The sequence below is a fragment of the Monodon monoceros genome, unplaced genomic scaffold (assembly GCF_005190385.1).
Source record: "Monodon monoceros isolate NGI ecotype Baffin Bay Population unplaced genomic scaffold, NGI_Narwhal_1 Super_Scaffold_21, whole genome shotgun sequence".
NCBI lineage: Eukaryota > Metazoa > Chordata > Mammalia > Artiodactyla > Monodontidae > Monodon > Monodon monoceros.
Genome location: NW_021703778.1, coordinates 130,037,487 through 130,062,140, shown reverse-complemented (window position 1 = coordinate 130,062,140; position 24,654 = coordinate 130,037,487). Strand labels below are relative to the sequence as shown.

General features: G+C 38.9%; 1 protein-coding gene across 1 annotated transcript in view; it reads right to left on the bottom strand.

The window, feature by feature from the left end:
* PELI2 (pellino E3 ubiquitin protein ligase family member 2) overlaps positions 1–24,654 on the bottom strand; it is a 221,703-nt gene that overhangs the window by 8,430 nt on the left and 188,619 nt on the right. Inside the window, exons 3-5 of the mRNA XM_029237238.1 lie at positions 22,262–22,363; positions 11,961–12,158; positions 10,236–10,424 (exon numbers count right to left, since the gene is read on the bottom strand). Coding sequence (XP_029093071.1) covers positions 10,236–10,424; positions 11,961–12,158; positions 22,262–22,363 — 489 coding nt within the window. The remainder of the gene's footprint in view (positions 1–10,235; positions 10,425–11,960; positions 12,159–22,261; positions 22,364–24,654) is intronic.

The window sequence follows — 24,654 nt, the reverse complement described above, 5'->3', positions numbered from 1 at the left end:
TTTGTGTTTTCATGAGAAGAGGTGATCTCACATTCTTCTACTCTGCCATCTTATCTCTGCCCCCTGGGCCATGTTGTTAAACAACCTTCCTTTTCCTTCCTGTAGGGCAGCTCTTGGTAAACAACATCTTATAAATTTTCAGTCTGTGGTCTTCTATATTCCACATACTCTTGACTCCCATGTCTAGGACAGGTGTCCCTCTGAGGGACTCCTGTGCCTTTCAGTACTTTATGACTGTGCTTATCACACAATATCCTAATGATTTGAGGTCTTGCCTATAACCTTTTCCAGACTCCACAATTCGAGGGCAGAGCCCTGGACATCCTGGTCACTGCCAGATTTCCAGTTCCTAGCTCCTGCTTAATCATGGCAACCAATTATGGACTGTTCTTGGGTACAGCACTGCTCCAATCTTACTTGTTCTCACAGTAATCCTAAAGGATATATACTAGCATTATTCTGGTTACCTGAATGTGAGGCCAGGTACAGACAGGTCAAGCCACTGACTCAAGACTGCAGATCTACTAAGTGGTAGACCAGGACTTGGACCTATGGCCTGACCTCAGAACCACTAATACACAGTGGCTGCTCAAACAGTAGCCTGTTTTCCCTCTTAGCTGTTATTTTTATGTGCTCTTTCTATCTGTGAATAAAATACATGAACCAGAGTAGACAAGAAACTCATCCTGTGATGTGCCGTCCTGGACCCAGTGTATGCTTTCTATCTGCCCAGGGAGGCAATGCTCTGGTGATGGTGAGAGCCAGGTGTGACTCCCCACATGATGGTACTGAGTAGAAGCCAGGCGTTCAGGCTTTAAAGCAGGAGGACCTGTGTTTCAATCCCATCTGCTGCTACCTTCTAACTCTGTGACTGGGCATTATTTAACCTCTCTATGCTACGCCTTCCTCATCCATAAGATGGGGATAATTCCACTTCTCTGACAAGGCTGGTGTGCAGATTAAATGAGCTAATGTCTCTGAAATGTTAATGCAGTGTCTGCACTCAGCAAACATACACCGACTTCTTACTATTGCTGTTATAATGATGCCCTACTTAGGGCAACCTAGCTCAGTTTTGTGATGATCAGAAACACAAAGTTATTTGGAAAAACAGCCTTCACATTCTCTTCTCTATTTACAATCTCCTGGAAAGTGTTTAAACAAAGTTTATTGAATTTGTTTGGCTTTCTTAGAAAATGCTTTTCATATTTACTCAGCCATGATGCTCAAGACTGGGCCTTATCATAAAAGGCAGAAGCTATACCTGCAGCTGAATAATGGTGTAAACTAGGAATAAAAATAACAATTCTTGAAAAACAAACATCCAGTAGAGAATAGCAAACCAGGTTAGTAAAATAGTCCCCCACCTTCGTTTTCCATCTTAGGAATATTCGGTTATCATCATGCTGCTCTCTGAAAAAACGCTAGATCACATCTTGTATTCCCTATATTTTTTCTCTGGTGGTTTGGAAGAAAATATTTGTTCTCTCTTGTTCTAGCTTCTACCTAACAATTAATAAAATTTCCACTCCAGTACTTTTAATTAAGAACCTTTTAGTGCTGTGCCCCATGCCTATGGCAAGATCAGAAACCCAAAGCCTCCTAGTTTTCTTTGTTTTAAATCTTTATGGAGTATAATTGCTTTACAATGTTGTTAGTTTCTGCTGTATAACGAAGTGAATCAGCTATACCTATACTTATATCCCTATACTTATATCCCCATATCACTTCCCTCTTGTGTCTCCCTCCCACCTTCCCTATCCCACCCCTCTAGGTGGTCACAAAGCACTGAGCTGATCTCCCTGTTTAATGCACCTGCTTCCCACTAGCTAGCTATTTTACATTGGATAGTGTATATATGTCACTGCTACTCTCTCACTTCATCCCAGCTTACCCCTCCCCATGCCCTCAAGTCCATTCTCTCCTTCTGTGTGTTTATTCCTGTCCTGTCCCTAGGTTCGTCACAACCATTTTTTTTAGATTCCATATATCTGTGTTAGCATACAGTATTTGCTTTTCTCTTTCTGACTTACTTCACTCTGTATGACAGACTCTAGGTCCATCCACCTCACTACACATAACTCAATTTCGTTTCTTTTTATGGCTGAGTAATATTCCATTGTATATATGTGCCACATCTTCTTTATCCATTCATCTGTCGATGGACACTTAGGTTGCAAAGTCTCCTATTCAAGTTATTAAAATTATTCTCGGGGCGGAGAGGAAGGTGGTGGAAGAGTAAGACACGGAGATCGCCTTCCTCCCCACAGATACACAAGAAATACATCTACACGTGGAGCAACTCCTACAGAACACCTACTGAATGCTGGCAGAAGACCTCAGACTTCCCAAAAGGCAAGAAACTCCCCACGTACCTGGGTAGGGTAAAAGAAAAAACAGAGACAAAAGAATAGGGACGGGACCTGCATCAGTGGGAGGGAGCTGTGAAGGAGGAAAGGTTTCCACAAACTAGGAAGGCCCTTTGCAGGCGGAGACTAAGGGAGGCGGAGGGGGGAGCTTCGGTGCCGCAGAGGAGAGCACAGCAACAGGGGCGCGGAGGGCAAAGCGGGGAGATTCCCGCACAGGGGATCGGTGCTGACAGGCACTCACCAGCCTGAGAGGCTTGTCTGCTCACCCGCCGGGGTGGGCGGGGCTGCGAGCTGAGGCTAGGGCTTTGGTTGGAGTGCAGGGAGAGGACTGGGGTTGGCGGTGTGAACGCAGCCTGCAGGGGTTAGGGCACCATGGCTAGCCAGGAGGGAGTCTGGGAAAAGGTCTGGAGCTGCTGAAGAGGCAAGAGACTTTTTCTTCCCTCTTTGTTTCCTGGTGTGCAAGGAGAGGGGTTTAAGAGTGCTGCTTAAAGGAACTCCAGAGATGGGGGCGAGCTGCGGCTAAAAGCGCGGACCCCAGAGATGGGCAGGAGACACTAAGGCTGCTGCTACTGCCAACAAGGGGCCTGTGTGCGAGCACAGGTCACTATCCACACCCCTCTTCTGGGGAGCCTGTGCAGCCCGCCACTGCCAGGTTCCTGGGATCCAGGGACAACGCCCCTGGGAGAACACACGGCACGCCTCAGGCTGGTGCAACGTCACACCAGCCTCTGCCGCTGCAGGCTCGCCCCGCACTCCTCCCTCCCCCTGGCCTGAGTGAGCCAGAGCCCCTGAATCAGTGGCTCGTTTAACCCCGTCCTGTCTGAGCAAAAAACAGATGCCCTCCAGCAACCTACATGCAGAGGTGGGGCCAAATCCAAAGCTGAGCCCCTGTGAGCTGTGAGAACAAAGAAGAGAAAGGGAAATCTCTCCCAGCAGCCTCAGAAGCAGCAGATTAAAGCTGCACAATCAACTTGATGTACCTGCATCTGTGGAATACATGAATAGACAATGAATCATCCCAAATTGAGGAGGTGGACTTCGAGAGCAACATTTATTTTTCCCCTTTTCCTCTTTTTGTGAGTGTGTATGTTTCTGTGTGAGATTTTGTCTGTATAGCTTTGCTTCCACCATTTGTCCTAGGGTTCTATCTGTCCGTGTTTTTTTGTTTTTTAATTTTTTTCTTAATAATTAATTTTAATAACTTTCTTTCTTCCTTCCCTTCCTGCATTCCCTCCCTCCCTCCTTTAGACAACGAATCATCCCAAATTGAGGAGGTAGACTTTGAGAGCAAGATTTATGATTTTTTCCTCTTTACCTCTTTTTGTGACGGTTTATGCGCTTCTGTGTAAGATTTTGTCTGTATAGCTTTGCTTCCATCATTTGTCCTAAGGTTCTATCCGTCCCTTTTTTTTTCTAAATAATTATTTTCTAGTTTAATAACTTTATTTTATTCTACTGTATCTTCTTTCTTTCTTTTTTCCTTCCTTCCCTCCTTCCTCCCTCCCTCCTTTCCTTCTTTCTTCCTTCCCTCCTCACTCCCTCCTTCCCTTTCCTTTTCTTCTTCCTTCCTTCCTTCCCTCCTTTCTTTCTTCCTACTTCTACTAATTCTCTCTCTCTACTTTTTCTCCCTTTTATTCTGAGCCGTGTGGATGAAAGGCTCTTAGTGCTGCATCCAGGAGTCAGTGCTGTGCCTCTGAGGTGGGAGAGCCAACTTCAGGACACTGGTCCACAAGAGACCTCCCAGCTCCACGTAATATCAAACGGTGGAAATCTCCCAGAGACCTCCATCTCAACACCAGCACCCAGCTTCACTCAACGACCAGCAAGCTACAGTGCTGGACAACCTATGCCAAACAACTAGCAAAACAGGAACACAACCCCACCCATTAGCAGAGAGGCTGCCTAAAATCATAATAAGGCCACAGACACCCCAAAACACACCACCAGATGTGAACCTGCCCACTAGAGAGACAAGATCCAGTCTCATCCACCAGAACACAGGCACTAGTCCGCTCCACCAGGAAGCCTGCATAACCCACTGAACCAACCTTAGCCACTGGGGACAGACATCAAAAACAATGGGAACTACGAACCTGCAACCTGCAAAAAGGAGACCCCAAACACAGTAAGATAAGCAAAATGAAAAGACAGAGAAACACACAGCAGATGAAGAAGATAAAAACGCACCAGACCTAACAAATGAAGAGGAAATAGGCAATCTACCTGAAAAAGAATTCAGAATAATGATAGTAAAGATGATCCAAAATCTTGGAAACAGAATAGACAAAATGCAAGAAACATTTAACAAGGAACTAAAAGAACTAAAGATAAAACAAACAATGATGAACAACTCAATAAATGAAAAAAAGACTCTAGATGGGATCAGTAGCAGAATAACTGAGGCAGAAGAACGGATAAGTGACCTGGAAGATAAAATAGTGGAAATAACTACTGCAGAGCAGAATAAAGAAAAAAGAATGAAAAGAACTGAGGACAGACAGTCTCAGAGACCTCTGGGACAACTTTAAACGCACCAACATTCGAATTACAGGGGTTCCAGAAGAAGAAGAAGAGAAAAAGAAAGGGACTGAGAAAATATTTGAAGAGATTATAGTTGAAAACTTCCCTAATATGGGAAAGAAAATAGTTTAGTTAATCAAGTCCAGGAAGCACAGAGAGTCCCATACAGGATAAATCCAAGAAGAAATACGCCAAGACACATATTAATCAAACTGTCAAAAATTAAATACAAAGAAAGCATATTAAAAGCAGCAAGGGAAAAACAAATAACACACAAGGGAATCCCCATAACGTTAACAGCTGATCTTTCAGCAGAAACTCTGCAAGCCAGAAGGGAGTGGCAGGACACACTGAAAGTGATGAAGGAGAAAAACCTAAAACCAAGACTACTCTACCCAGCAAGGATCTCATTCAGATGTGATGGAGAAATTAAAACCTTTACAGACAAGCAAAAGCTGAGAGAGTTCAGCACCACCAACAAATGCTAAAGGAACTTCTCTAGGCAAGAAACACAAGAGATGGAAAAGACCTATAATAACGAACCCAAAACAATTTAGAAAATGGGAATAGGAACATATATATCGATAATTACCTTAAATGTAAATGGACTAAATGCTCCCACCAAAAGACACAGATTGGCTGAATGGATACAAAAACAAGACCCATATATATGCTGTGTACAAGAGACCCACTTCAGGCCTAGAGACACATACAGACTGAAAGTAAGGGGATGGAAAAAGATATTCCATGCAAATGGAAACCAAAAGAAAGCTGGAGTAGCAATTCTCATATCAGACAAACTAGACTTTAAAATAAAGACTATTAGAAGAGACAAAGAAGAACACTACATAATGATCAAGGGATCGATCCAAGAAGAAGATATAACAATTGTAAATGTTTATGCACCCAACATAGGAGCACCTCAATACATAAGGCAAATACTAACAGCCATAAAAGGGGAAATCGACAGTAACACATTCATAGTAGGGGACTTTAACACCCCACTTTCACCAACGGACAGATCATCCAAAATGAAAATAAATAAGGAAACACAAGCTTTAAATGATACATTAAACAAGATGGACTTAATTGATATTTATAGGACACTGCATCCAAAAACAACAGAATACACATTTTCTCAAGTGCTCATGGAATATTCTCCAGGACAGATCATATCTTGGGTCACAAATCAAGCCTTGGTAAATTTAAGAAAATTGAAATCGTATCAAGTATCTTTTCCGACCACAACGCCATGAGACAAGATATCAATTACAGGAAAAGATCTGTAAAAAATACAAACACATGGAGGCTAAACAATACACTACTTAATAACGAAGTGGTCACTGAAGAAATCAAAGAGGAAATCAAAAAATACCTAGAAACAAATGACAATGGAGACACAATGACCCAAAACCTATGTGATGCAGCAAAAGCAGTTCTAAGAGGGAAGTTTATAGCAACATCTCGAATAAAGAACCTAACCTTGCACCTAAAGCAATTAGAGAAAGAAGAACAAAAAAACCCCACAGTTAGCAGAAGGAAAGAATTCATAAAAATCAGATCAGAAATAAATGAAAAAGAAATGAAGGAGACGATAGCAAAGATCAATAAAACTAAAAGCTGGTTCTTTGAGAAGATAAACAAAATAGATAAACCATTAGCTAGACTCATCAAGAAAAAAAGGGAGAAGACTCAAATCAATAGAATTAGAAATAAGGAGCAGTAACAACTGACACTACAGAAAAATGAAAGATCATGAGAGATTACTACAAGCAACTCTATGCCAATAAAATGGACAACCTGGAAGAAATGGACAAATTCTTAGAAATGCACAACCTGCCAAGACTGAGGAAGAAATAGAATATATGAACAGACCAATCACAAGCACTGACATTGAAACTGTGATTAAAAATCTTCCAACAAACAAAAGCCCAGGACCAGATGGCTTCACAGGCGAATTCTATGAAACATTTAGAGAAGAGCTAACACCTATCCTTCTCAAACTCTTCCAAAATATAGCAGAGGGAGGAACACTCCCAAATTCCTTCTACGAGGCCACCATCACCTTGATACCAAAACCAGACAAGGATGTCACAAAGAAAGAAAACTACAGGCCAATATCACTGATGAACATGGATGTAAAAATCCTCAACAAAATACTAGCAAACAAACAGAATCCAACAGCACATTAAAAGGATCATACACCATGATGAAGTGGGGTTTATTCCAGGAATGCAAGGATTCTTCGATATATGCAAACCAATCAATGTGATACACCATATTAACAAATTGAAGGAGAAAAACCATATGATCATCTCAGTAGATGCAGAGAAAGCTTTTGACAAAATTCAACACCCATTTATGATAAAAACCCTCCAGAAAGTAGGCATAGAGGGAACTTTCCTCAACATAATAAAGGACATATATGAGAAGCCCACAGCCAACATCATCCTCAGTGGTGAACAACTGAAAGCATTTCCACTAAGATCAGGAACAAGACAAGGTTGCCCACTCTCACCACTCGTATTCAACAGTTTTGGAAGTTTTAGCCACAGCAATCAGAGAAGAGAAAAGGAAATAAAAGGAATCCAAATCGGAAAAGAAGAAGTAAAGCTGTCACTGTTTGCAGATGACATGATACTATACGTAGAGAATCCTAAAGATGCTACCAGAAAACTACTAGAGATAATCAATGAATTTGGTGAAGTTGCAGGATACAAAATTAATGCACAGAAATCTCTTGCATTCCTATACACTAATGATGAAAAATCTGAAAGTGAAATCAAGAAAACACTCCCATTTACCATTGCAACAAAAAGAATAAAATATCTAGGAATAAACCTACCTAAGGAGACAAAAGACCTGTATGCAGAAAATTATAAGACACTGATGAAAGAAATTAAAGATGATACAGATGGAGAGATATACCATGTTCTTGGATTGGAACAATCAACGTTGTGAAAATGACTATTACCCAAAGCAATCTACAGATTCAATGCAATCCCTATCAAACTACCACTGGCATTTTTCACAGAACCAGAAGAAAAAATTTCACAATTTGTATGGAAACACAAAAGACCCCGAATAGCCAAAGCAATCTTGAGAACGAAAAACGGAACTGGAGGAATCAGGCTCCCCGACTTCAGACTATACTACAAAGCTACAGTAATGAAGACAGTATGGTACTGGCACAAAAACAGAAAGATAGATCAATGGAACAGGATAGAAAGCCCTGAGATAAACCCACGCGCATATGGTCACCTTATCTTTGATAAAGGAGGCAGGAATGTACAGTGGAGAAAGGACAGCCTCTTCAATAAGTGGTGCTGGGAAAACTGGACAGCTACATGTAAAAGTATGAGATTAGATCACTCCCTAATACCATACACAAAAATAAGCTCAAAATGGATTAAAGACCTAAATGTAAGGCCAGATACTATAAAACTCATAGAGGAAAACATAGGCAGAACACTCTATGACATAAATCACATCAAGATCCTTTTTGACCCACCTCCTAGAGTAATGGAAATAAAAACAAAAATAAACAAATGGGACCTAATGAAAGTTCAAAGCTTTTGCATAGCAAAGGAAACCATAAACAAGACCAAAAGACAACCCTCAGAATGGGAGAAAATATTTGCAAATGAAACAACTGGCAAAGGATTAATTTCCAAAATTTACAAGCAGCTCATGCAGCTCAATAACAAAAAAACAAACAACCCAATCCAAAAATGGGCAGAAGACCTAAATAGTCATTTCTCCAAAAAAGATATACAGACTGCCAACAAACACATGAAAGAATGCTCAACATCATTAATCACTAGAGAAATGCAAATCAAAACTACAATGAAATATCATCTCACACCAGTCAGAATGGCCATCATCAAAGAAATCTAGAAACAATAAATGCTGGAGAGGGTGTGGAGAAAAGGGAACACTCTTGCACTGCTGGTGGGAATGTGAATTGGTTCAGCCACTATGGAGAACAGTATGGAGGTTCCTTAAAAAACTACAAATAGAACTACCATGTGACCCAGCAATCCCACTACTGGGCATATACCCTGAGAAAGCCAAAATTCAAAAAGAGTCATGTACCAAAATGTTCACTGCAGCTCTGTTTACAATAGCCCAGAGATGGAAACAACCTAAGTGCCCATCATCGGATGAATGGATAAAGAAGGTGTGGCACATATATACAATGGAATATTACTCAGCCATAAAAAGAAACGAAATTGAGCTATTTGTAATGAGGTGGATAGACTCAGAGTCTGTCATACAGAGTGAAGTCAGTCAGAAAGAGTAAGACAACTAGTGTATGCTAACACATATATATGGAATTTAAGAAAAAAAAATGTCACGAAGAACCTAGGGGTAAGACAGGAATAAAGACACAGACCTACTGGAGAACGGACTTGAGGATATGGGGAGGGGGAAGGGTGAGCTATGACAAAGCGCGAGAGAGGCATGGACATATATATACTAACAAACGTAAGGTAGATAGCTAGGGGGAAGAAGCCGCATAGCACAGGGATATCGGCTCGGTGCTTTGTGACCGCCTGGAGGGGTGGGATAGGGAGGGTGGGAGGGAGGGAGACGCAAGAGGGAAGAGATATGGGAACATATGTATATGTATAACTGATTCACTTTGTTATAGAGCAGAAACTAACATACCATTGTAAAGCAATTATACCCTAATAAAGATGTTTAAAAAAAATTATTCTCCGTTGAAGAAAGGGTTAAAAACCCAACAGCTTTAGGGCATTTGGGATAAGTAGTAATATTTATAGAAAAAATACAAACATGCCAAGTCAACGTACTATACGAAGTATTTCAAGTAAAAAGCTGTAACTGTGACTTTGGTGAATCATATAGGGAATTATATATTAATTTCTTACTATTAACTCAAGGGAAAAAAAAAGCTAACTTAATTATCTTTGAGTCCCAGAAAGTGTAGTAAATAATTCTCTAATTCAAAATTTTTACTAATTAGTCTTAGACTGCTCAGGAGTTTTCCAAATTAGTAAAGTTTTACACTAAAAATAAGTTTATTCTTCTTAAAGTAAATTTAAGGAGAAACCTGTGGTGAAGTATATTAATAAGATTGTGCTCTTAAGGTAGTTAGGAGCAGAAGATAATTTTCTTCCACTATTGGAAAAGCTTAATCATGAAAGGGAAGAAGGCTATTTCCCTGTTACTTTTGGAGGCTCAGAAAATTCTTGTTCTCCTGGGTCAATGGTACACAGTCCTAAGACCTGTACAAAGATTTTGAATTTCAGGGGAGGAAAATGATAGCTTTCGAGTTAGGTGTCTGTAGTTTCATGCCTTATTTGCATGAAGTCCACTCACCAGCTTTCCCCTTTGCTGCGCAGACCTGGTCTCTCGCAAGGTATACACGTCTCCACAGACAGAGATCTCGCGCCAGACCCCAGGCTGGGACTCCTCAGTGAAGCCCCCTCTCGGATGCATCACCAGGACACCATTGGTCGTGAGCCCATCCATGTGGCCATCGGGGTTTTTCCACTTTGCTGCCTTTTCCTGGAGAGCATACCACAGAAAAGATTATGTTCAACACAAAAAGATTCTAGAACCTCTTTAAACTATTGGGTAAGGGCAGAGGGGAGGAAAGTGAGGAATTTTCATTTTCTACTTAAAGCTAATAATCAGAAGGATAAAAAATGCAGTTAGTCCGACAAAATGAAAGAAGTTCAAAAATAGACGAATGATTTATCGCTGGAGACATATTTACCTTGGGCACTTAAACAAAACCTGATGCCTGAACCTCTCCCTCACAGATTCTTGTTCAAACCACCCCCCGCCCCCAGGTGATTCCAGGAATACAGTATGTATTCTTCGATTCTATCACCCTGTTATCTAAAAATGCTTTGTATGAACTCATTATCAGGGAAGTACTAGAAGGAAGAGAAAAAGATTTTTTATTAAACAAACAAAATTTCAAACTATATTAAGCCAACAAGTTGTGGCCACTCCGTTCTGTTTTCATACGCATCGGTGTTGTATCATCAAGGGTGGAAGGCACAAGCGGCTGGATGTCACGGCAGGACAGATGCTCGTGGACGCCTGGCCACAGTGATTTCTTTTTCTTTCCTGGGGACAGAGCCAGATATTGCTCACATGACTTGGGTAAATCTGATGAGGGTAAATAAGCCAGTTATGACTGCTTTAGGGGTGGGCATGTGACCGAGTTCTGGCCAGTGAGGCCTGAGTGAGTCCTTCTGGGAAGCTTCCTGGAAGGGTTTCTTGGTTCTTTAAAAGAGACGAGGAAGAAACAGTGCCTTTGCTGCCCTTCTTCAGCGGGAAGCTGTCATGCTGTGGGGGCTGGTGGAAGTGCAGGAGCCGTCCCACCGCCGCCGGGACCTCGCCTGAGGAAGCTGATGTGCCCAGAGGCAGAGGGCAAGACGGAATGAACCTGGCTCCCCGGATGTCACAGAACACTGCACCAACCAAGCCTGCAGCTGGCCTTCCTGGGCGCTTCTTGCAACGTGATACATTTTTATTACCATTTAGGCCATTTTAAAGTGAGGTTTTTCTCCCCCCCACCCTGCAAAAATACCCTGATTCAAAAAGGGGACTATATTAAAACCGGATATTCACTAAAACTGTGGGGTTTTATTTACATGGACATTCTATGAAGGGAGATATTCTTAGTCTGTTTTGTTCTTTGTGATATCACATCTGTAACACCCAATATGGAACAAAGCAAACGCTACGTAACAATTTTTTGACTGAATAAAGGAATAACATTTTCTTTTGCACCCCGATTATCTAGATCTGACCATTTTCCTTCTGAAATAAATACATTATGTATGTTAATACACATACTTTACAAAAGTAATTACTGTACATATTATAGTTAATATAGCAAATGTAACAAATAACAAGTAACGACAATTATTTTCAGATTTTTAATGATAGCTTTTTAAACTGGCTGTATGAAAACTAAAATCTCACCAGAAGCACTGTGCAAGGCAAATTCTTTGGCCACAATTAAATGTCATATATGATGATAATGGGTGTTTTTCTAGAAACAACGTACTGATTAATAGTACTTACGCCAAGAAATATGTTTTTGGAAGAGTCGAATCCGGCTGCGAATATTCGTGCTGTGTACGGTTCGTTCCTGTCACAGACTACCCTGCAGGCAAACCTGGATATGGTGCTCTGTGTAATTTGCGCTTCGTCGTTGTTCTGACTGCCAGAAATTGTGTCTGTAACGACGAAGTCAATAGGGCTTTCTGTTGATCTGCCCACCTAAATAAATCAAATTATACTCAGGATCTACTTGAAAAATAGGATGTCACCACATTCATCACATGAAATGAGTGTTCAGGATCCTTTAACATTCATTATCTCTACTATGAAGGTCGGAATTTAATGAAAAAATCTTCAGTCTGCTCCTTTTCTTGTTTAAGGGAGATGTTATGGTAACCAACCATAAGATTTTAAATGTTAAGAATAACCCAATTTTCTACTCTAGAGGAAAACAGATCTCACTCCAAACAGGTTTCTGATCAGGTAGAAACATTACTTATTACTTTCATAGAAAATCATTCTTTTTTTTTTTTTTCTTGTATTTCCAGGTGGGAAACCCCCCAAGATTTTAAAGGAAGCCAGCCAACAAAAGCCCTATGTCCCCCACTCTTGCCCAGCTCCAGGGACTGGTTTTCCACACTAAGTGAATCCACCAGTGACTCATGGCACAGAGGGAGAACAAGCCCTACCTCAGACATGAGACCCCAATGCCTATTTCTGTCACTCAGCGTAAATGAGAGTGATGTAAAGGGCTATACAGGTCAGCTCAAAGTTTGAGATGCAGTCATATGAAAGATTTAAAAAGCTGATCCTAACATTTCAATTTTGGATTTAAAATAAAACTGTCCTGGGAAAGTCTAAAAAGTGGCCAATAATATTTTATTGGCTTACTTTCCTTGGTAAGTTTAAATGCTGCCAGAAAGAATATATTTCATTAGCATGATCTTAGAGTTCTAACAAAGCTTTTCATATTCACTAAATCCAAATAAGACAGGTACTGCTGTGGCCTGTGAACTGGGAAGTATTTGTTTACAGGTAAGGAAATCCTCACGACAAAACGTTAAACCGTCTACGTAATGATGTTCTATGAATCTCTAAGTAGGAAACAGTGATAAATGTTATATATGCCAAAGATACGTCTTAAACTAAAATAATTTATATGTAAACAAATCATTTCTTGTTAAATATGATATTAATGTTCTCTCCTAACAAGTGACTTTGATTCTGAAATTGTCAATGGAAGGAACAGACAGAACCCCCAGTGTGTACGTAATAAGGCCTCCAAAGTCAATTTCCCAGGTATCTTTATCCTGATCTCAAAATTCTATCTAAAACATAAGCAGTGTAGTACTCTTTTTTGTCCAAATGAATAAAGGTGAAATAAATATAACAAAATGTATATATCTTGCATCATTTAGGTCTGTTTGCTTTGGAACAATATTAAATTTATTTTGTAAATCTCACATACACATTTTCATGCACAGACTACCCCTGCTAAACCAACAGACATCTATTTCTTTTGTTTTTTACAACCCTTAATTTCTTGTCCTATTGAAACGTGCCTGGAATAAACTAAACCGTGGGGCTCACTGAAACTTATCACCTTGAATAGATGCCTATTGCCTGAACATACAGGTTTAGAAAACATGTAACTTGTTAAAAACTGCAACGTAAAACTTGAATTAGAGAGATTATAAAATCATATCATACGGTTCATCTTTCTAAAGTTGCAGAACCTTCCCTCTGCTAGATTCATTCAAAAGCTGGATGTGTAACTCAGAAGCTCTACTGATTCAGACTGCTGAATGTTTTTAAACCTTTTTTTAAAGCTACTCTCTTTTTCAAGTATATAATACAGTATTATTAACTGCAATCGCCATGCTGTATATTAACATCCCAGAACGTACTCATCTTACAGCCAGAAGTTTGTACTGTTTGACCAATATCTCCCCAATTCCATGCGCCCCCCTACCCCCTCCAGCCCCTGGTAACTACTCTCTGTTTTTATGATTTTGACTTTTTTTTTTAGATTCTACATGTGAGTGATATTACACATCTGTCTTTTTCTGTTTATTTCACTTTAGGTTTTTTGTTTTTTTCAATTGGAAAAGTAAGATACTCTGCAAAATATTTCACAAATATAGGAAAGTATACAGGAGACTACTCCAAACTCAGGAACAAATCTGTCCTGAACCTCGATTCCGATGAAGCCTTAGGAGTAAAATGTGAGAAGTTCTAAAATTGCCTGGTCACCACACAAAACCCAGAGCTCTCACAAAGACACAGGCTATGATCTAATTTCTGTCACCTCCGTGGAAGAGGGCGAAGACTTTTCAAACTCTGTTCAAAGCTCAAAGCTAAAACCATGCTCCAGCAGAATGTCACACAACCACTCCTTGTCTATAGAGATTACTCTCTTCAAGAAAGGCCATTCTGATTTCATCCCAATGTATTAATGTCTGGATGCATCAACTGAAATTGCCTGTAAAACGTGACATTTTATTCCAACTGGAACATACTGCTAAGATCAATTATTTCAAGACATGATACTTACCTGACTGGTCATTTAATATTTGTTTATCAAGTCATTTCCACTTAAATCTAACCTGTAGAGTGTTAGCATATTTCTATACTTTAGGACACAAACCTCATGTTGCTTTTGCCAAGAAAAAAAAAATCTAAGCCACTTTCCTAATGAAAACTCACCCAATGTGGAAGACTTGGAGCCTGTCCTTTCTTTTGACTATTGGATCAACTCTACGTTATTTTAAGGGTAGTCACGTGGACCAGCCATGATGTATCTGAATTTCATCTGATATTCACATAGTAGCCATGGGGAGAATTTTCTCCCTGCTGCTGACTGATATGCACATATACAGCATCATTTGGCACTTTCAGTTGCGTACATATGAGAAAAGTTTGGGTTCACCTGGCTGTCAATCCAAGTCAGCACAGGTAAAATGCTGCGAAAGCACCCAAAAGGTCCTCCTTCACCTTTCCTGGACCAATCCTACCCTCGTCCCTGCATCTGTAACCTTATTTTCTCACTTCCCTCCTATGACAAGGATGAGTTATTGCTGCTCCTATCCATGACCAATCTCTCCACGGGTGCTTGGCATCCCACTCTTCTCCCCTTTCCAAGGATTTTCCTCCTGAAATGATCAATTTCTCTCTATTACTGGATCACACTGTCAGCTATCAAACATTTTTTTTGGTTAGTTTTTAAAATTTCAACTTGTCACTTAATAGCTTTTAAAAATATAACAAAAATGAGTATTAGAAAAGTGATCATCCGCATGGATGTTTCAGGAATGCCAAACCGCTATTACAAGTTTCCAAACGCATTCCTTCTCGATTTCCTTACTTGTCTCATCCTGCACCGTTAACAGACATTTTTCACTGCTTGGCTGAGCAGTCTGAATAGCACCGTTCTAGACTCGTCTCTCATCTTTGAAAATGTTTTCCTTTGCTTGAGAGCACCTCTCGAACTATAGCCCCATTTCTCGGATTCATTTAATGGCAATACTTCCGGAAAAACCTGCCACCAGTTACTGCCCTCTGCTTCCTTACTCATCCCCGTGACCCATTCTGAAGCCACTCCAACCCTCAGCACGGCTCTACTGAAACCCCGCATGCTGAGGTTTCCAGGGCTTACATGTCCTGGTATATCCGCACCTGATACTAAGTTAATGAAACCTTTCCAGGCTAGCTGGCCAACAGCCCCTTTCCCTTCCCCTTCTGTTCTCTCCCCCAGGTAACCTCACCAAATCCCATTTCAGCCCCAAAGCCCTGATCTCTCCCTGAGCTTCAGATTAGCACACCCAGTCTCCACGTGGATGTCTAAGAAGCATCTCACATGTAACACGTTTCAAATGTTACACTGGATCCTCTCCAACCCCTAGGTTCCCTATGTCAGTGACTGGCACCCAATTTGCTCAAGCTAAAAAATCAATACCCAAGAATCACCCTGGATTTTGTCTCCACACCCACATTTAACCTCATGTAAATTCTATGAACTCTTCCTCCAAAATGCATCTTCAGTCCTTGCGCATTTCCCCACCTTAGTTCTAGCTGCCCTCAGCTCTTACTTGGATTGCACTGCCTTAGACTCCAAACTGGTCTCCCTGTTTTCACACTTGCCTCCTACATTTTTCTCTAGACAGTAGTTGGAGATATCGTAACAAAATATAAATTGGATTTTCTCTCTCCCTTGCTTAAATTCCTCCAACAAACTCCTAGAATAAAACCCAAAGTCTTTACTTGGCCTAAAGGCCCCTTACTCTCCCGGCCTCTGCCTACCTCTCCGAGTTCATCTCACGTCACTTCCCTCTTCCTTCGCTCTGCTCCCGCCTTGGGGCCTTGGCACTGCTGCAGTGCTGGCTTATCTGTGGTCTCTTTGCCTCGTCTAGAATATATGCTCCATGAGAGGGGAGCTGTCTACCTCCAGTGACTAGATGAGCATCTGACACAGTAGGTGCTCAAGAAATGAAACTGATGAATGGAGGATTATGACAGTGAGCTTGAACCGTGTGAGCCTGTGAGACACACAAACACACACAAGTACAATGTTTTAGGAAAAAATTATTAAAATATTCTTTAACATTTTTCTCAACTAAATAGATGCTAATGAAATGTTACCATCTAGAACTACTATAAACTAACTAAAAAACAAACAAACAAAAAAACACCCAAACCAAAAAAACCAAAACATAAGGCATTGCAGCACTTAGGTCTGAAGCATATGAAACTGAGAAACCAGAGGCGGAAATGACCACTAACTCTGGTTTCAGGACCTGCTCAGTTTCCTTAACCCCCCCAAGATCAGAATCGTCTTTGCCTTTGATTCCTTTTCTAAACTATATTCTTCTTTATATTTTACTTTCTCAATACCTATGCTCTTTTCTCTTTCCTTTATTTACCCCTATTCTAGAAAATAATTACTAAGATCTTATTCTGGCTATATTAACTCAGATTTTGTTAGTCTTAATCCATCTCATAAATTTAGATCTAGGTTTGACTTTCTCAGGCACTAGTACTTCCGAGTTCTGAGCCTATTATCTGATTCCACTGTGGGAAATGCAGCACAAGGCCCTGTTTTTGGTTCATTCTGATGTTCTGCTTTTAAATGCTCAATTAACCTACAAATCGTTTTAATGGGTAATGGCTAAAATGAACAGCCCTCAACACCAAGGTCCATACTTGAGAAATATGAATGCTGCAGTGCTGTTGCTCAGTGATTTTTGTCAGTGGTAGGTTTTACACATGTAAACTTGTTAAAAGGAGGAAAAAATTAAAATAAGCTTGATTTTTCAGGGCCTTCTAAGAGTTGCTTAATTCTACTCTGCTTAGAGTGATCTGACATTAATCCTCCAATATGTCCAGTTAGTCTGCAAAAGGAATCAGGTTATTTTAGCAAAAATAACAAATGGGTTATGTTTTCTTCATACGTCTATAAATCCCTGTTGAATTATCGTGCCTTATTTAAAGTTACTGAGTAGGTACTATGTAGAGAATGGAGAACTCAGGAGACCTAAACCTTTAGTTCTGCCACTAATGCCATCTTTGCCCTTAGGTTAAGTTACCTTTTCTTTCAAAGACACAGATTTCTCAGTTATAAAATTAAGAGGTCAGTATAGTAAAAACTGGTATTTCTCAGTGTGGTCCATGAACCTCTGAGGGTCCTTGAGGCCTTTTGAAGGGGCCAGGTCCATGAAGCCATGGTTTCATAATGTGAACCATAATATTATGGTTTCATAATAAATATGAAGATGCTGACATTTGCTCTGATGATGATAAAACAATGATGTGCTTTAGCGGGAATCAAAGCAGTGGCACCAAACTATACTGATGGTCACCGTGTTCCTCACTGCCATGCATTTGCAGTTAAAAAAAAATGCTGATTTCATAGGGGGTAAGGGTGGGGGAGGGATATGTAGGCTTTGATGAAGCAGTAAAAAATTATTAATTTTATTAAATCTTGAGTCTTTTAATATTCTGTGTGATGAAATGGGAGGTATGCATAAAGCATTTAGAAGTTCAAATCAGTATGGAGCTTCCTCAAAAAAAATAATTAAAAATAAAACTACCATGTCACCCAGCAAACCTACTTCAGGGTATTTATCCAAAAGAACTGAAATCAAGATCTCGAAGCAGTATCTGCTGCCCATGTTCACTGCAGCATTATTCACAATAGCCAAGATATGGAAGCAACCGAGGTGTCTATTAACGGGTGAGTGGAGAAAGAGAAAGTGGCATATACATACAATGGAATACTCTTCAGCCTTAAAAAGAAGGAAATCCTGTCACATGCGATAATATGGATGAATTTAGAGGACATTATGCTAGGTGAAATAAGCCAATCACAGAAGGCCGAATCCAACTACATGAGGTATCTAAAATAGTCAAACTCACAGAAACAGAGTGTAGAATGGTGGTTGCCAGGGGCTGCGGGGACAGGGAAATGGGAGATGTTGTTCAATAGGCATAAAGTTTCAGTTACACAAGATACTCGGGTAAGTTCTAGAGATGTGTTGTACAACAGTTAAAATAGTAAAATACTGTATCATGCACTTAAAAATTTGTCAAGAGGATAGATCTCATGTTAAGTGTTCTTACCGCAATAAGTGGGGAAAAAAAAGAACTAACAGGAAGCTGAAAAAATCCAGCTAAATCTTTAATTCATTCTGCATTAGGTGAGAAGGAAGAGAGCGAACAAGTTGAGTAGAATGTGACTGCACAATAGTGAAGAACACACCATTTCTGTCACAACATGTCACTGAAGAATAGCAATGAAACAAACGTGCAACCACAGTAACTTGCTGATTTTAAGTGGTAAAAAAATGTCCTACCAACAACTGTAAAATTTTCTGGATTTATGTTTTTAGTACTGAGAATCTTCTACCTATGTAACACATTAGTAAAAAATCTTATATATTCAAGATGTATAACTTTGGAAAGTATTAAAGAAAGAAATTATTACAGAGTTCCATAAAAATATCAACAAGGAAGCATATGCAGATTTTTATCTAGGGAGAGCTTTTTCTTTGGGAGAATGAGAAGGAAAAAAACATTTAGAATATTATAAAATGGAATGGCACGAAGAGTAAAACCACTGTTAATAATGTGTCTAAATACCACACATGTTACTTCTGATGTACTGGCACTTAAGTAACTATGCCTGTATCTCTGACTGCGACTCACCTTACCCATCTATGTATCCATCTATGTATCTATATAGGATTGTTCAGGTTTTTTAAATAGCTAACACATTCACCAGGTTCAAAGATAAAAAAGCATGGAATACCTCCCTGGATACCACCCTGCCCAGTTCTCTTCCCCACAAAAACCACTGCTCTATTAGTAACGTCTTGTTTATCCTTTTGGAGACTTTTCAAGCATATAAGCATATCTAAATCATTTAACTGTACTAATTTGCTATCTAATAATTAATATGCTATTTAATATGTTTAATAACATTAATTTATTAACATTAAGTAACCTTAGTTGAATATAATACTATCAAAGCCTCAATATATTTAATCATTAATTTTAATTCATTAAATATGTTTGGAGCTCTTTTTGTGACTGTATGAGGCTGTGTGAGCTTTTCCTAGTTCTGCTGTACAGCCTTGGAGGCCTCCACTGCATGGCTGTACCTGAGTTTACTTAACTGGTCCTCTACTAAAGGACACTTAGGTTGTTTGCAATCTTATACCATTAAACCACGCTGCAAGCAATAAGTTGGTAAAAATGTCATTTTGGATGTATGCAGGGGTATCTCGGGGGTAAATCTCTAGAAAGAGGAGAGCTTTAGAAAGAAAAGCTGAGTCAGAGTGCAAGCACTGTGTATTTTTCATAGGTATTTCCAAGTCACTGCCCCATAGAGGTCAGACTAATTTATAGGATGTAGGAGAGCATCTGCTTCCCCACACCTCTGACAAAACCTTTTGGATTTTTGCCAATCTGGTAAGTGAAAAATGGTACCTCTGTGTGATCTGAATTCACATTTCTGTTTTTATAAGCGAGGCTGAGCAGGTTTTCTTATTTTTCAGAACTATTTATCCCCCCCCCCCACCTTTTTCTGCCCCCACCACATGGCTGGCGGGATCTTATTTCCCCGACCAGGGATTGAACCTGGGCCCCAACAGTGAAAGCGCCAAGTCCTAACCACTGGATCGCCAGGGAGTTCCCTATTTCCCCTTTTTGATGTATCTACGATACTTTTTTGACATTTGTTTCAACATCATTTATTTAATAATTTAACTCTCCATATAGAAATGCAAAGCCTCCTGGTTGAATTTGTGTTTGCTTTTTCCCTTTGTTAGCCTTAATTTTAATTTCCTGTTGTTTTAAAGTACCAAATCTTGAACAGACTCACAGATATGGAAGACAAACTTGTTACCAAAGGGGAAAGCAGGGGGAGGGATAAAACAGGAGTTTGGAATTAACATATATACGCTACTATATATAAAACAGATAACCAACAAAGACCTACTGTATAGCACAGGGAACTATACTCAATACCTTGTAATAACTTATAATGGAAAAGAATTTGAAAAAAGAATATATTTCTGTGTGTATATACATGTATAACTGAATCACTCTGCTGTATACCTGAACCTAACACAACATTGTAAATCAACTATACTTCAATTAAAAAAAAAAAGTACCAAATCTTGGATATATTATTAATTCCCTTTTTAAATTAATTGATTCTTTTTTCCTTTATTATTTCCTTCCTTCTGCTTTCTTTTGATGTGTTTCTGGACTTTCAATTATATACCACTAAAACCATTCTTGAACCTGTCCTTTCTTTTTTTAAAATTTTTATTGGAATACAGTTTATTTCTATAGGACATTCCATCTGAAAGCAGCAGATTACACTTTCTTCTCAAGTGCACACGGACATTCTCCAGGATAGATCACATCTTGGGTCACAAATCAAGCCTCAGTAAATTTAAGAAAATTGAAATCATATCAGGCATCTTTTCTAATCACAACACTATGGGATTAGAAATCAATTACAGGAAAAAAACTGTAAAAAACACTAACACATGGAGGCTAAACAACATGTTACTAAACAGCCAATGGATAAATGAAGAAATCAAAGAGGAAATTAAAAAAAATACCTAAAGACAAATGACAACAAAAACACAACAATCTAAAACCTATGGGATGCAGCAAAAGCAGTTCTAAGAGGGAAGTTTACAGCAATACTATCTTACCTCAGGAAACAAGAAAAATCTCACATAAACAACCTGACCTTACACCTAAAGCAACGAGAGAACAAACAAAACCTAAAGTCAGTAGAAGGAAAGAAATCATAAAGATCAGAGCAGAAATAAATGAAATAGAAACAAAACAATAGCAAAGATCAATGAAACTAAAAGGTGGTTCTTTGAGAAGATAAACAAAATTGATAAGCCTTTAGCCAGACTCATCAAGAAAAAAAGGGAGAGGGCTCAAATCAGTAAAATTAGAAATGAAGAAGAAGTTAAAACGGACACCACAGAAATTCAGAGGATCGTAAAAGACTACTACAAGCAACTCTATGCCAATAAAATGGACAACCTGGAAGAAATGGACAAATTCTTAGAAAGGTACAACCTTCGAAGACTGATCCAGGAAGAAACAGAAAATATGAACAGACTAATCACAAGTACTGAAATTGAAACTGATTAAAAAACTCCCAACAAACAAAAGTCCAGGACCAGATGGCTTCACAGGGGAAATCTATCAAACGTTTAGAGAAGAGTTAACACCTATCCTTCTCAAACTGTCCTCTACTTTCTTACTGTCATTTTTTAAAAGGAACTTTTTCTGATCAATGTTTAGTTCCTTGAGTTTCTTCCTTCCTTCCAAATAATAAAAGCACTTAAAGGTTTTTACATTTTCTTCCGAGTACAACATCAGTCACATCTCATGAGTTATGCTATTAAATGTTTCCACAGTTATTTTTTAAAAGGCCTATAATTGTAGTTTTGATGTCCTCTTTGGTTCAAGTGTTATTTAGGAAGTATTTTGAACATGTTAACTTTTAAAAGTAGCTGGCTCTAAAAATGTTTGTTCTTGTTTTTAGAGTCTCTTTTTTATTGCACTGAGATCTGAGAATGTAGTCTTTATAATTTCTTTCTGCATTTTTAGAATTAAGTGTTTTCTTAGCCTTTTGAAAACCAAATAGGAACAATTTAAATATTATCCTCACCTTTTTCCCCTTGGACATCACCAAACACTACTGTGCTAGAAGTTCTGACTACATATCAAAATAGAGAATCGAAGGAAAAATGTGCCAAAAATTTCCATGGAAAAAAGAAAGATGTTACCTGAAACATATCCGTATCTTTATCATGTGTGTACTCGACCACCACAGTCTGATTCCTTGACAGAGTGTACGATATGCTGTGTTGACCTTTGCAGCTGATAGCCTAATAATGAAATAAAAAATATAAAAATTTGTTAGAATTTCATTTCAACAACTTACCACAATTCTGTTTGTAGTTAAGAGACATCACTCTACCAGCAAAACCCCAACACAAGCCAGCATTTTCCTAATGGTCAGAGCCTGTCCCTGCTGTGCCCTAATTACAGAGGAGCCAGCAGTCATAATACTGGGTTTATCAAACATTCATCCTTAATATGAACAATATTTTACTTAAGCCAAATCAAAGTTACTAGTTTCCAAGACCTGATTTAATCATAGTCCTAGAAAAACATATACTTTCTCCATGTTACCTTAACTCAGTGACAGAATTTTCAGACTAATATGATTTAAAATTTCTTAATTTATTTCACATTGAAAAGGGTAAGTCAGGAACATTTTGTAATAGTATTTTTCCTACATGATGGAGATTATGAGAGTAAACGAATCATTGAAAAAAAGTAAAATTCTATAAAAACTTCCATATAATAATGCACTATTTTAGCCAATGATAATCATACTTATACTCTGTTCTACATCTTATTGAAAACTTGCATAAGCACTTGCTTAACCCAGATATTTATTGAGTTAATAAATAAGGTAGCTAAGTTAGTTTTATCGCCTCTATTTTTAGACAAGACTAAAGCTAATAGTCTTTTTCAAAGAATCTAGAAACCAATAATACGATGATGTTCTTATTTCCTCCATAGTGATATATTTCAACCCATTTTACGTTGTGGTCACATACTTTAAAATTTCCAAATTAACAAAGAAGTTTATTTAAATTATACTCCAAATTATTTCAATTACCCTGTCCGTTCAACTTTAACCTATCTTCATGTCCATTCTTTTACATTAAGTATAATAAATAAAACTTTAATAAGCCTATCTATTACACATTTATTGAGCAATCACACTGTATGAAGACCAAGAAAGACTAAGACAGCATTTGGAAGCAGCTGGACATACATATAGCACCTAATGAAAATGTGCTCTGAACATTTATATTTGACTAATATAATTGCTTAGAGTAATAAATAGTACAACATTCCAAATCAACTTTGAAGTTAGCCTGGTTAATCTCATGTTCTTCAATCATCTGCCCTCAGGAACTTCATGGTTGAAATGAGGCTTTATTGTACATGCTTCATTAAGATAATGCAGGTATTAGAAATGATCATTATTTATACACTTAATATGATTAGGAAGCTAAAAAAAACACTTCTTAGACTACTCAACTCCAGTAACAAGTATAATCTGAAATTTTCATTGGTCTGAGTCACATAAATTCAGTGGTACTGATATAAGTGACATTTTTTGAAAGTCAAATTAATAAAGAATTATTTCCAGTTTAAGGTAAGTGGATGCTTGTTTATCTTCATAGTTAAGTAAAAAAACCCACTTAAAAATAATTTTATTAAACTCAAACTTACAAGACTGATAACTAGGGGGGTGATTATTTGTACAATAACTTATTTTACAGTTCCTTAAAAAGTATCTGTTGCACTTAAGAGTTTTCCATTTACAAGTGCACCAACTCAAACACAACTTTCTTGGCACACACGCTACACAAAATAAGAATGTCTGTAGTTTGCCAATTATCTGCAAAAGAAGGAGTGGTACCCTCTTAAGTACTGTGTTTCTCAAACTTCCACCAAGGTTGCCTTAACTGGAAGAGAGTTATGTGAGCCCCTAGACATGTCTGGGAGAGCAACCTAGAAGTGAAGCTTCTCACGCTTGAAACATCTTACCTTGAAATTAGTCTAAATTTTGTATTCTACTCCTTAACATGCCTGTAGTTTTAACATTTAAACATTTTCAATATTTAAACAAGTTTGCTGGGAAATCAATGCCCCAGGAAGATCTGCTGTGCTCACCCCACGACCTAGTGCAGCTTCCATGCCACTCTGGGAAGCCCCAGAAATATGCATTTTACAGGCCCTAAGTTGCCCAATTCTTCTAGAGTGTTTTATTCTAAAACTACTCTTGTGGCCCAGACTGTCATAAGCATGAATAAGACTATTTATAGGGAGAGCGAGCCCAGTGCCATACCTGGGAACCACCCAGAGCCAAGGGAGCACAAAGACCTTGGCCAGCCCCTGCCCGGCCGCCCTCAACAGGGAAGAAAGCGTGGGGACCCCGAGGCCTTGAATGCCGGATCCAGGTGACCTTGAATGTTGAGCCCATTTAAAGACAAATTACAATTTCAAACTTCCGCCAGTTTTTGAAACGTGGTTTAAACGTGGATCGGCAGGGTTAGGAAAGGTGAACCCTTTGAAGGATAAGAAAACACATTTT